The sequence below is a fragment of the Myodes glareolus genome, chromosome 1, assembly GCF_982192425.1.
Source record: "Myodes glareolus chromosome 1, mMyoGla1.1, whole genome shotgun sequence".
In the NCBI taxonomy this organism is placed as follows: domain Eukaryota; kingdom Metazoa; phylum Chordata; class Mammalia; order Rodentia; family Cricetidae; genus Myodes; species Myodes glareolus.
This window is the reverse complement of record NC_142026.1, coordinates 116,129,979-116,143,695: the sequence shown is the minus strand read 5'-3', so window position 1 is coordinate 116,143,695 and position 13,717 is coordinate 116,129,979. Positions and strand designations below refer to the sequence as shown.

General features: G+C 43.4%; 1 protein-coding gene across 2 annotated transcripts in view; it reads right to left on the bottom strand.

The window, feature by feature from the left end:
* Positions 1-13,717, bottom strand: part of Arfgef3 (ARFGEF family member 3) — a 150,613-nt gene that overhangs the window by 69,490 nt on the left and 67,406 nt on the right. For both annotated transcript variants that reach the window (XM_087911585.1, XM_087911582.1), the window contains exons 5-8: positions 11,009-11,077; positions 6,467-6,589; positions 2,842-2,884; positions 2,108-2,186 (exon numbers count right to left, since the gene is read on the bottom strand). In XM_087911585.1, coding sequence (XP_087767711.1) covers positions 2,108-2,186; positions 2,842-2,884; positions 6,467-6,589; positions 11,009-11,077 — 314 coding nt within the window. The remainder of the gene's footprint in view (positions 1-2,107; positions 2,187-2,841; positions 2,885-6,466; positions 6,590-11,008; positions 11,078-13,717) is intronic.

Sequence of the window (13,717 nt, the reverse complement as noted above, 5' to 3'; positions counted from 1 at the left end):
GAGAGCACGCATTTGCTATGTAGGTTTGTTCTTGGAACTTTCCTAAAAAACTACAGACCAATTTTGTCATTAAAAATCCCAATGTTCCCAACACCATCATAGAGTAGAATTAGTACCAGCCATTGTCAGAGCTCACCAACCAGTTTAGAGCCAGAACATTAGCAAATATCTACTGCACGGCAGTCACAGAGTCATTTATAAGACTACACACATAATACTACTCTCTTAAAGATAGCAAAGCTAAATGCCTGTAATACTTCCACACCAGGAAAAGCCCTGGATGCCCTGGATGAGCGAGATTATATGATCACCTTCTAGGTCTTTGTGGCTCATGTTGGAGCCACCAGTGTGCAAAGAATCATAACTTGAGGGCCAAGTGTTTATAGGACCCAATTGAAGATTTTTCTATCAATGAATTCTGATTTATCCTAATGGCTATATTTTAATTATAAATCATCAGGATTGCAAAGAAGAGACTTCTGTATAATTTAAAAGCTCGACTTTTTTTCCTTATGAAGCTGTTAAAAGGGTTCACTTATTTCTTTCCAGTAATAACCTATTTTATTTAATATCTTCCTATTTGTTCAAAGTTTCAGGGTTCTTTGCTGCATTCGCCATCAGTGTCAAGGCCTAGAGAGGGTGGGTGAGGAAGAGTCATCTTTGATAGTGGCGACTCCTGCATTGCTGCCAGCCAGATGAGCCTTTCTGATGAACATCAATCAATGGTGCCACTGAATGTTAAGAACAGACAAGACCTGTGCATGACGGTGACCAAGCACACAGACAACCACACTTGAACCACGGTTCAGGGCAGTACAGAGGGTGTATTCAGGAAGCTGGCTAAATTCCCTCCCCTATGAGACGTGCCTTCTTCTCTAGTGACAACTCAGCCACCAACCGTTTCCTTCATAGACTACATAGAAATTAAGATACCAATACTAGAACCGACCATACATCCTGACAAGACTCAATCCTTGAACATAACTCTTACTTTACTGTAAAATCACTTAACTCAAGCTAAAGTTGTATTATGAAGTCCTAATCTGCTTTTACTGGGTGTTCTTTAGTTTCCCATGCTCCCCCACTGTAACAAGTTAGGAAGTCTAATTTTGTTAGTGTAAAAGGAACGGCGGACCGCTTCCCACCACCCGCCTGGCTAGCTTTACCTGAAATAACAACACACAAATTGTATTCTTTTAAACACTGCCTGGCCCGTTTTCTTCAGCCCCTTATTAGCTAACTCTCACATATTAATTAACCCATTTCTAATAATCTGTATATCACCATGAGGTCGTGGCTTACCGGGAGGATTCTAACCCACCTCCATCTCAGAGAGCAGAGCCATGGAGTCTGCCTCATTGCCTTCTTCCCAGCATTCTGTTCTGTCTACTCAACCCACCTATGTTCTGACCTATCAGGCCAAGCAGTTTTTTTTATTAATTAACCAATGAAAGCAACACATAGAAATAAGACCCACCTACATCATGTTAGCCTGATGATCTTAGAGGGTGGGCATCAGTTGACTTTTAAGGGAGTTTTCTTATTTGTTCCTACAGTAACACTGAAATATTTTATATGACATATAATATTATTTTACCTGATATACAATAAGTAATATATTAATTATTATCTAGAAAGTATAAACTTAGCTTGCTTGTATTCTCTACCAAAAGCCAAAAGCTAAGGACCAGAGTAGGGAATGTTAGAAGAAAAAATCTTACATAATCCAACCTTGTTACTAACAGAGGACAAAAGTCCAGTCATGTCTCATGAGAAAGGTCATTGGCCGTCACATAGTAGAGTCATGTCCAAGCCAGGACCCACTCTCACAGCCACCAGCTCTGCTCTGGGATCAAGGGACTCACTCTTCTTTCTAGGTACTATTGCCCCATGTTCACTTAAGACAATGATACATGTTAGTCATGGCATTTAAGAAGCAGGGATGGACAGAGATCTCTGAATGTATTTCTCAGGAATGACAGGTAACTGTCAGTGGGAGGGAACTACTGAAAAGATGGATACTCTATAACGTCAATGATGTGGGAGACAGAAGTTGTTTTCAAAGTGAACAGCTGTTGAATATCACCCAGGACGGAAGGGGACTTACTTTATGGAGGCTTGGAGCTTCTCACACAGGACAGCGAGGACAGAGACAACGTCATCACAGAGGGCCTCTACTGTAGCGCCTTCAAAACAGAGGAGGTGCAAGCATTAGACACTGGCGGGTGTCAGAAGTTCCCTCAGTGCCCTTTCCACCCTGTGATTTGGATGGCTTTTAAAGCATTTTAGACATGAGGTCTCTTTAGATCACTAGAACAATCATAGAAAAGAGAAGAAGGAACCAGAGCTACTCCTTTAAAATGAAAAACACACAAAAGACAACCCAGGGGGGAAAAACACAAGATCATTTCTCATTATAAGTAAATTTCTTCTACAGTTAATACAAAGCTGTATGGTGAATTAAAAAAAAACAACAACATAAATCTAGAATAATAACATTACATGTCACTCAGGCTTCTATGCTCAATTCTCATTTTAGCAATTAAACCTGGACCCATAGTGAATGAAAAATAGAAAAAAAGGAAGAAAGAAAAGAAGGGAGGGTAGGGAGGGAGAACAAAAAGCCTCCAAATGGGAGGGATGTAAAATGCTAACTTCCCTCACATAGTTGGCACAGGAGACTGTAGGAACAGAAGGAAGGCAGTAGCTGGTTAGATAATACTAAGCAAAGTGAAGCCAAGCAGAGCTCAGACCATCTTTATACCCTCAATTCCATGCACCAAGTAGGTATTTTTACACCCAAACCATTTAAAAAGGTCTAGAAAAAACTAAATTCAATACCTTGACTCCCGAATTCCGGCGGGACATCTGGGTTTTCAACTATCTAGGGAGGGAGACACAGAGAGACAATTAGGAGATTCAGGTAAGGAAAGTCCTGATTCTTAGACATTGCAAAGTTCTCAGAAAGCAAATGGCATCCTGGGTACTCTGGATGTCATACCCACGCATGCTGGAAGCATTTCATTGCTCACAACCCTAATGAAAAAAACTGTGAGTGTGTCAGGTTCCAAAAGAAACTATTCGGGAGTTCAAATACTTCTTGGATTGTAAGCCCCATGGTGTACTTTTATTGCTGGGCTAGAACTTGGGCAGTGTCCTACCTGAAGAGGTGAGTTAATCTTTGTGCAGGCAACAATTTATTACAAGGTGACAGAATACACTATTCCTGGCCCTAACAGATCTAGACACAGTCATAAGAAGAACCATCCTTGCTGGACTTGGTGATACAGGTTCAACGATGAACACTGCTCAGAGAACCACCTTTCTGCTTGTTGGGGGAGCCTATTTAACTTGTGACTGTCACACAGCCTATCTTGGCCGCCGCTAGATAGATCCAGAATTCTTAGAGCAGAGATACCGCCTAGGAAAAACAGGAAGTGAAAGGCTTACACGTTAAGATGGCTCATGTTTTCATGGCAGGCCTAACTCAGTGACTGCAGAGACTGGGAAGGAAGTGACTCAGTTTCCTTACCTCTCGACAGCAGGATTTGTTTGATGGCAGGGTATTCTCATGCCAGTTAGCTACCTGACATGTAAATCATCCCATGGTGCTACAAGTTTTAAGACTCAATACAGGCACATATATCTACTGCTCTATATTCAAAATCAGCAAATGCAGCTGCTACTAAGGCAGATTTTGTGAGATGTTATATCAGTGTCTCCAAGACATTTTCTAAGAGAGGCAACAGAATGACATTTAAAGGTAGAGATATAGGGATAATCTGACCACTACATATTTATATGTGGCAATTTCACTTTGAAAAATCAGCAGCTTACAAGTCAGCAATGAATGTGGTCATCTAAGTAATTCAATAATAAAGTGAGATGATAACTCAGCATTTATAAGGATACGAAATCAGAACTGTGGTCTGGCCTGGCCTGGGAGAGGGGCAGGTGCTGCACACATTATGTGGAAGATGAATTTTATGATAATATCTTTGTAGTCTGCATTATTTACTGTCTTTCTTCTGTATCCAGGTCTTCCTAATTCTCAGTCGGCCCAGGATGCCTTTCCAGTGATGAGTCATGCTATAGAATATATATATATATATATATATATATATATATATATATATATATTCTTCTCTGGTGATCCTGAGTGTCTCCCAGGAGTCGCATAATTTCCTTAGAGCAAACTTTATCATTCTGATAGACACTCCTCTTTAATTGTTTTTGAAAAAATATCTAGTTTTTAGGTGGAAAATCTGACAGTTTCCTCTACTAGAATCACAGATGCTTCCAAGGTTACCATCCGGAGAATTTTATTTTTCTGGGACAGGCAATGCATCTGCAAAGGACTACTTGAGAAATACAAAGTCACAGGGAGCAGCAATTGTCCATTTGATTTTGGACCTTGCCTGTGATTGGGGCGAGTCTAGACAGTCAGTGGTGAGCAGGACCAGCAGGCTGACTGCTCACATGGGTGAGTCTAGATCGTCAGTGATGAGCAGGACCGGCAGGCTGACTGCTTACAAAAAACCCAGGGGAGAGACATATAACCTCTGCAGTGTACAGCCAGACCTCCTGAGCTGAGCCTGCTACCATTCTTAAGAAAGCCTAAGCAATAGAAGGCCAAGGCACGTGACTTGACATCTAACATAACTATATACTATTTAATGGTAGGGAAATATTCTGAGAATGTCACTGCTAAGTGATTTTTGTCATTGTGTGACATAAATTATATGCACAAAACCCAAAATGATTTAGCCTACCATACTGCTGGGCTATATGGCATGTTCTGTCACAAGTAAAAACATTACCTTGCCCAAAATATTATTATGATTGCCCTCTACTTACAATTACAAAAATAAGAGTAAATGAACATAATTGGGAGTACTTTGAAATATTGCATTCAAGTATTATCAATAGTAAAATATTCAATTGTGTCACCAGTTAGAAAGGATGCAATACGATATTATTGTAGAGTTTTTGGCATCTTAAGTTCCTTCTTTTCTCCAAATATGTCTTCCATTTATAGATTCTCTTGAGCCAACATTCCTATACCTATCATATCTAAAGTCATAGAACAAATGAGATCATTTTCAACTCAGGGTTAGCTAAAGTAACATATATCTAGGTTTATCAGAAATTCGGGCTTTGGGTATAGCAAATGCAAAAGGGGAAAAATAACCAGTATTTATTTTTCCGAATTATTGCTGCCTGCCTGCACTGGCTGCCAGAGTACAAGTAGATGGAGAACACTGGGAGTCAGAGTCCAGGCCTTAACTTTGCTTCCTTCAAGGAGAGCTCATTAATTTTATAGCTCAATTATATCTCTGCAGGCTTTATTATCTCATCTGTAAAATAAGGAATGCAGAAAGTTGACTTGACTATCTGTAGGGTTTCTTTCAAGTCCATGGTTTCCTCGAAAATTAGAAAACAGCTGAAGTACAAAAAAATGAGAAATATTTGAAATTAAACTGCTGAAAAACCCATCTCCATCTGCAATATTTCCAACCCCAACTGCGATTTCCTATCCTAAAAAATAATGAGCTCCATCTCAGTGAGCACGTTGTCTGGTTTTATGGGACTTTTAATGAGTTCTTATTACAGAGGCCGATTTTAAGGCCAGAGGAAAACACTTCTTTCGAAGACGTATGTCTTATTGACACCTCGAGAAGAAAACACCCACAAAAAAGCTGTGTTTCGGTCTCCTGGACGCTCCTGTTAGGCCATCTGTGCAAGTTTGGAGCAGAAAACTCTAGTGGGCTTTGAGGTCATGAGATACACTGCTGGCTCTGGAAGGTGGGGGACAGCCTACTGTTGTTACTTTATTACCACAGGAAATCACATCCAGACTCAGAGCACGCGGCGAGCTGCTGCTTGTTTTTCATTTTACAGGTTAACTACCACAATGTGTTTTAATTTTTTTTAAAAAAAATTATTTCGTGTGTATGGGTGTTTTGCCTGCATGGATCCCTGATGCCTGAGAAGCCAGAAGAAGCCGTTGGTTCCCCTGAAACTGGAGCTACAGACAGTTGTGAGCTGCCATGTGGGTGCTTGGAATTGAACCCAGGTCCTCTAGAAGAGCAGCCAGTGTTTCTAACTGCTGAGCCATCTCTCTAGCCATCTATGTGATATTTTTAACAAAAAAGATACTTAATAGCAAAAGTTTTCAAAACCAGAATTTTTTTAAGGAAAAAGGTAAAAACTTAAAACAATCAACATTTTATTGTATTTTATTACAAAAACCATAAGGAAGAGCACTCCAATCTTTGGGGCTAAATAGGCAAATATATATATAGCTAACCTTATATAAACAACCCAATAAAAAGCTCTTCCCAGTGTTTAAGTGGGAAGTAGCCATGGCAGCACGGGTGGGCCCAGGACCCGGGACATATGGCATGTAATCACACACGTCATCACTAAACCCACGCTAGACATGCAACGTGATGAGCTCGCTCACCGTGTTCTCCTGCCTCTGTCGTAACTGTAAAGTCAGGTCGCTCAACATCTGGCTGAGAGTGGCCCGCACAGCAGTGTTGATACTGCGCTGGTGACAGCTGCATGTGTAGGTCTCAATGCACACCTGGGAAGGAGACAAAATAATGCACACACGCCAGACATCGGTTATCACAGACAGTCCTCGGCATCGGGCAGAGAGAATACCAGCTTTTTAAATGTTCAATAAGCTCTTGTTCTCTTGTAACTGGCATTGGACTTGCTCTGGGTCCTCTTGCTCTGGCCTCCAAATCCTTCTGAAAGGACCAGCATGACTTTAAACTATTTATTAATAAACAATAACTAGCCATATTTTAAACTTTGTTTTCAAGCATTTGCGAACTCTTTCCCTGATCATTATCACAATGATAAGCTCATGTTTCCAAGTTTCATAGGCAAAAGCACATCTGCAGGGGTTTGTGAACCAAACAATTCTTTCAATCTCTCCCTCCCTCCCTCCCTCCCTCCCTCCCTCCCTCCCTCCCTCCCTCCCTCCCTCCCTCCTTCCTTCCTTTCTTTCTTTCTTTCTTTCTTTATTTCTTTCAAGACAGGGTTTCTCCGTAGCTTTGAGGCCTGTCCTGGAACTCACTCTGTAGATCAGGGTGGCCTCGAACTCTCAGAGATCTGCCTGCCTCAGCCTCCAGAGTGCTGAGATTAAAGGCATGTCCCACCACCGCTCTGCAAACCAAACAATTCTAAAAGAAGCTCAGATGATAGATAAAGCTCCGTTTGGTTCACAGCAGCACTAGATGTGGGAAATCTCGGAGCTATAATGGGTTTGACTGTGTGATACCTGTCGCTGTGTATGCTGAACAAAGACAAAGGTAGAATGACCTGTGGGAAGAAGGATTTTCTGGCCACTGAGCTGCCCCCGCCTGAGGCTTCCTGTGATCCAGCTCAGACTATTGGGTGGGAAGCCACAGTCTGGGTTTCCCTGCATACAGGAGGCCTCGTCATGGAACGTGTCTTCTGGGGAAATGCTGAAAACCCTGCTCACTGAGTTCTTTCACAAGCAGTGTATTCTATTGGGAGGTGGCACTCCAAAGCAAAAGTGACCCTGCACTCATGAGGAGACACTCCGCCTCATAAGCCACATGCCAGCTGAGAGCCCGAGAGACACCTGGACCACTGTGAGGGAAAGATACCCAGTGCCGCCGTCCTGCCTGTTTTCTGTCCTCTGTTCTGATGAGGACGCCTCCTTGGATCTGTGATCCTGAATCTCTAGTTAAAGCTAAAAAGGCTTGTTGGTGGCTAGTTATGGAGAAATCCCAGATTCGGGGGATGGGGGTGGGACCTCTTACTTGATGTTCACGCTGAATGTCACGGCTTGTGAGGGTTCAGAGCTCTAATTCTCAAAGCTGCAAGGACAGGCCTAGCAATGAAGGCCTGCTTAAAATGTGCCTCCTTTTCTTTCTCTCTGCAAGGCCCTCTGTTCTTCGAGAGAGGGAAACAGAAAAGAATGGAATACACTGACCAAACCGAATTTCAGTTGAATTGTCCCTAGAAAGTCAGTGTATGTTTTACTTTGGGCAACAATGCCAGATAAAGAAGTTTGCTGTATCTTCTTTTAGATCTTAGCTTGAAAGGTAAAATCCTGCTAAGTTTGGCATACATGGAAAACTCTTCTTCCTCCATCATGTTTGTTGTGTTCTGTGTTTGGGGCTTACACCAGCGCATTACACTGACCTAAGAAACTCTACTTCACTAATTCCCACACCATTCCAACTAGGGCCTTCTGCTGAGTCCAGGTTTACTGAGACCCAGCCTTTCCCCTATGAACTGGCCCCAAAGTGAAGGGTTCTCATTATTCTATGTATTTTCTAACTACAAACAATTCCACGCAGGACCATCAAATCAGAGGTAAACAGAGATGCAATAATCCTTGCAATGAAAGACCAGCCCCCTCCAAGTCTATCTAGTAGTAAGTAAGTAATCCATGAACAGAGAGGCTAGAGGAGTCAAACCAGGACCAATAGAGAGATGGGGGCACAGGACAGAAAGCAAAAGGAAAGGTTTTGGGGTGTGAAGAAACTCCTGAGAACATTTCTTCACTTTTGTGGACTGAACTTGTTCAAGGTGGTAGGTCAGCATAGTGCCAAAAGTCATGGAATCCATAGTAACAAAATTTAAATGCATCATTATTTAACTTCCTCTGTAAAAACAGTATTCTCAATTATCTAATTAAACACCCAAGGAAAGGCTGTCATTTTGTAAGACTGATGGTACCCAGTGAGCAACATAGCAGAGTGGTTAACAGCAGAATGTGCTTGTAATACAAACAGACTATGTTTTCTGGGGTGGGGGGCTGCAGGAATGAGGGAGGATATGGGGGTACTGGGGTGTGAGCAGAATTAGGGTGAATGATGTGAAATTTCCAAAGAAACAATAAAGAAATTGTGTAAAAAGAAAAAATAGCAAGCTGCGGAAACTAGGGCAGGAAAATTAACTTTACTCGGCTTGGGGTTCTTTATTTAGCCAGGGTGGAGTAGAGAGAAAAGGAGAATGAAGATACAGAGCCGTGCTCTAGGGACTTGGTGACAGAGAGCTTGTATTAATCATTGTTTTGGAAAAGACAGACGAGTGGGTAGGAGGAGTAATAGAGGGAGATCCGTGGAAATAAAATTGTTAGAAAACAAAACCTAACAGCAATGGCTCTGAAAGAGATTTTCCTGAGATCAACAAGCTTGCTTTGTGGGGGCAGGAAGACTAGAAGTTCCCAGGAATCAATAAGGCCAAACTATCAAATACATATTTCAAACCAGCTTTAGACTGCTTTTGGCTATGATTCGTCTTTTCTTTCATGGAAGATCTTGACAATTTCTGTGTCCTCGGTCTTTCCCTGTATTTAGGGAGGGACTGTGTTTGGAAAACTCAACATGTCTCCTAACCTATGCAGAAAGCTAAAAGAAGCCTTGGTTTAACCTTGACCATCAGGACAGTGTGTCCACGTGGAGGACTGGTAATGACAGCCATGAATCTGAATCGCTAACAATGCTTCCTTATTTTGTAATTGCCTGTTTAACAAATCCGATCACTTTTGTTTTATTAAATTCCTCATGTAACACAGAAGGTACGCTTGTGGAGACCTTTTCTGACTAGAGGTTAATGTAGTGAACTTCTGTTAGACACACACACACCAAGATTGCCTTCATATTTACATTTTGAAAGCTTAATGATCCTTTCAGAGTCTCAACAGCACCTCCGGAAAACAGGCTCATTTTTTTCTACTTAAGTACACATCTCACTTCCTGATCAACAGGTTTCAGGGTAAGCGACATCCTGAATGATCATCACTGTCTACCACAGAGAGGCGAAAGAAGAGCTGGATTCCTTCCCGCCATCCCCAGAGGAGTTTCACATGACTTACAGGGTTTGTTTTGTTTTTCCTAAATTGTTCCCCTAACTATTTTAAAAAGACAATGGTGAACACTGTCCTCTGGACTACCCTACAACCATCTGTGTGGAATGTTGGTTTTGAGTCTAACTAGAACAACCAGGCTATGAGGTGGAGTGATTGTGATGGGGGGTGGGGAAGAGAGGAAGGGAGGGAGGGAAGGAGGGAAGGAGAGAGAGAAACTTAGGAGACCCCCTCAGGATGAGGGTGGCAAGATCCAACCAAACAGGGAAGCACCTGAGCACACTCATTCACTATTAGCTTATATAAACCAAGACACATAAATGCCCCTTCCCCCTGTAATGTCTATCCATCTCTACAAATCCGCGATTGAACGCGGTTTCATGTGTGCTGTGCGCTAGCTGACTTCTCCTTCTCTTTAGACAGCCATGGACAGTTTCCACATTATCTGGACTTTCAGAAACGCAGCTCAAAGGTTGAATTCCATGATTTCCAAATACAGAGAAGCATTGCTGCTTCACGGTCTGAGCATGTATTCCTACCAGAACAAGCTAATGCTGAAAATATTCTTTCCAAGGAAGGGAAGGAAAACTCCCCCAGGCAGAGTGAAGCTCAACTCTGAGAGGACACTGTTATCAGACATGACGGCACATGCTGGACTCTCAAGGAGTCAGGTTTTCTGCTGGACACATTTTGGAACGTGCTAGAAGGCACATGAGACTCCAGTGGAGCACAGATGGGAAAAACGGACCTTGTCAATGACAGCCACAGAGTGCATTTCTCAGCGCAGACAGAATTGGATCAATAAACATTTTTAGAAATCTCACACTTGGCTTCTTAAACAAACAGGAAGCGCTTTGCAATTATTCTTAGGAAAAACGCAGACTGAGAAAGAAAAGGCCCGGGTGCAGTGGAGTGGGAGCCTGGTGCTGTTGCTTTCATATCTAAAGTCTCAAGCCTGCAGAGTCCTAAGACCCATGGCATTAGGAGTAAGGGTGGCCAGTCACCCAGGGTGTTTCCCACCAAGCAAACCGGCAGGAACTCCTCAGAGTCACCGGAGAAGTGGTCAGAGTCTCTCTGCTGGAACTCAGATCTAGGCAAGCATCCCCCCCAGTTAGGGGGAAAGCCACTGTGAGCAGCTGGCATACTCACCTCTGCGATCTTCAGCACGGCACTCCCATTCAGGTCAAATGTTGGGGTGTAGGTGATGCACAGCAAAACCTAGACCCCCATGAGAAGTGAAGGAAGAAGGGAGAGATAGCGTTAAACTATAGGAATATGTTCATGTGGTGGTTTGAATAAAAATGGCTCCCAGAGGCTCAAGTATTTGCATGCTTAGTCCCCAGGGGAACTGCTATGAAGGTTAGAAGAGTGCCCCTTTAGGAGGAGGTGTGTCACTGCGGGTGGGCTTTGAGGTTTCAAAAGCCCACACCAGGCCCCGGTACATTCTCCTGCCCTTCTCCTTTTCCCTTCCTTTCCTCTCCCCTCCTCTCTGCCTGCTGTCTGTGGATCAGGATGAAGGCTCCCAGCTACAACATTGCCCATACCTTCCCAATCTTCTGTCCCTTGACTGAAATGTCACTGTGATTGTCTATTCTTACCCCTTCCCAATGCCACATGGGTTTAGACATTCTTCTATCTGCTTTCTTCTCTCCTATAACTGTCCCCAGGCTGCTCCATGGCATTTTCCTACTTTCTTGTATCGAATTCCCTTTCTTCCCCAAGATATATAAGTTAAATGGTTGATGGCGTTCACAAGATCTTTACGACTCCTTACATAGTCTTCTTTCTACTAGCAGAGCTATTCGGGAACCGATCAGTAAGAGCCTCTGGCATTGAACAATCACTTCCACTTCCTGGGCAGGAATCCAGACTCCTACCTCTCCGTGCCTTCTGACTTTTCTTGCTGGAGAAAAACAGACAGGAAAGTGCTGGAGCCTTCTGCCTGACCCCAAACCCAACAGCTGTGCCCATCAGGAGTGTGGTTGCCAGTGACAACCTTCGGGGACTTCCCTCATCTGGTTCCATTCATGAAAGAACACAGAAACCAGAACATATACCTAATATAGGATATGTGCTTAACCAACACACCAAAAACCAATGGTGTCATTGTCTGGTGTAGAAAGAACTGTTTCTCAGTACGTCGGTCCGAGCTGCTGGCTAAGCCAGCCCCAGAAGGTTGGCCTCTTCTTCAGAGAAGGCAAACTTTATAACTAAAGAAAGAATGGATTTTTATTGCCAACTTGTGTCACCAGATTTATTAATATTAATATTATTATTGCCAAATTGTGTCACCAGATTAGACAAGTTATTTGTGGGCTTACTCCGCAGTTTTTCTATCCGTCCAGTGGCTTTATATCTGAGTTGACTCCAGATAAAAGCCAGTTCTGTGTCATTGTGCCTAGAGACAAGGGACTATGGGAGTGACTCTTTTTTGACCCCATGGGATGTGGATGGCCTATAACGGCCATCTTTTGAAGCTGGGCTTGGTAGGCAAGGTAGGGTAAGGACAAAGAGGTTATCTCAGAACTTGCGTGGAGAGAGTTCTGTCTTCTGTGCCGCCACAATACACAAGCCTAGTGTGTTGCCTGACGCCTCTGTCCTTGGCTTTTCCTACACGGCTCCTGTAAGGCTCCTCTCATGGACTTCCTGCGGCTCTCATCTTCCACGCTTCAGCTTGAGTGTCACCACTGTGGAGATCCCGTCCCCTCTAATACCCTCCTCCACATGGCTTCTGTCACATCTGGAACGCACACCCGTATCACCAGTTACTGGCTTATTTCTGTATTTACACTCTTCTCTTGGGGTTTACTGTTCATTGTGCACTCAGGACACACTCATCAGATGCTTTCTTGCTTTGATATTTTGCCACACGTCACAGCCTCCTTTACTTCACTTTTTATACCCCGTCTCTGGCAAGGGGAAAGAAGGTTAAGAAGTTGATGGCTGGAGGTGGCAGGGATGGTCTTTGGTCTCTTGGTCCAGCTGTCCTTGCAGGTTTGAGAATATTGGCGAGAACACTGGTAACTGGTAACATTTTTATAAGATGCTGAAGGCAGGTATTTGTCTGAGCTGTTTAACCATTAACAGTCCTCACAGGACTGCCTATTGGTTTTCTGCTTTCCACTTCCTCATACATTCACCTGGGGTGCCAAAAAGTAGGTTTGGAAAGATTTCCCAATCTGACCCAGTTTACAAAAGCAAGAGCTTCATTTAGGCAGCAGGGCTCAGAACTGGGCATCTATCGGGAGGCAGGGAGGACAATAAATTGGCAGTATTCAATGAAGAAGTCTTGGTAAGGGGGACATAGAAAACTCATTTCTGCACATGATAGGAAATCTTGGCATGAGAAGCCTAGCACGTGCAGGGGGAGGCCTCCAGCCAGGGTGCACAGAAAGCCAGGGATCTCCTATCCCAGCTCCCTCCCTGACAATGCTGGGGAAGACAGACTTTGCACACCAGTGTCTAGCTACCAGTATCCACAGACTCTCTGAGCTATCTGGAAAAAGGAAAACCAACAAACTGCAAACAATGAGAGGAAGTAAGGCACATTAAGAAGGTAGTGTGTCGTGTGGAAAACACACTGGGTCTTAACTGTGGAGCTGATGGTATCCATGGCCTCCCGTGACTCACGAGATAAAGGGCATGATATCTGGCCAGGAGGATGGGGCAAGGAGCAAAAACATGATAAACAGAGTGACCATTCTGCCCCTGGCACTCAGCAAGTCCTAATCCATCAGAACACAACACAGACAGGGTATAGGAAACACAGGAGAAGAGCAAATTAATTTAGCATCTGGCTTTCTGTAGATAATGAGCAGGCACAAGCCTGCATTAATGCTCTGAGCATGCCGGCTCCAA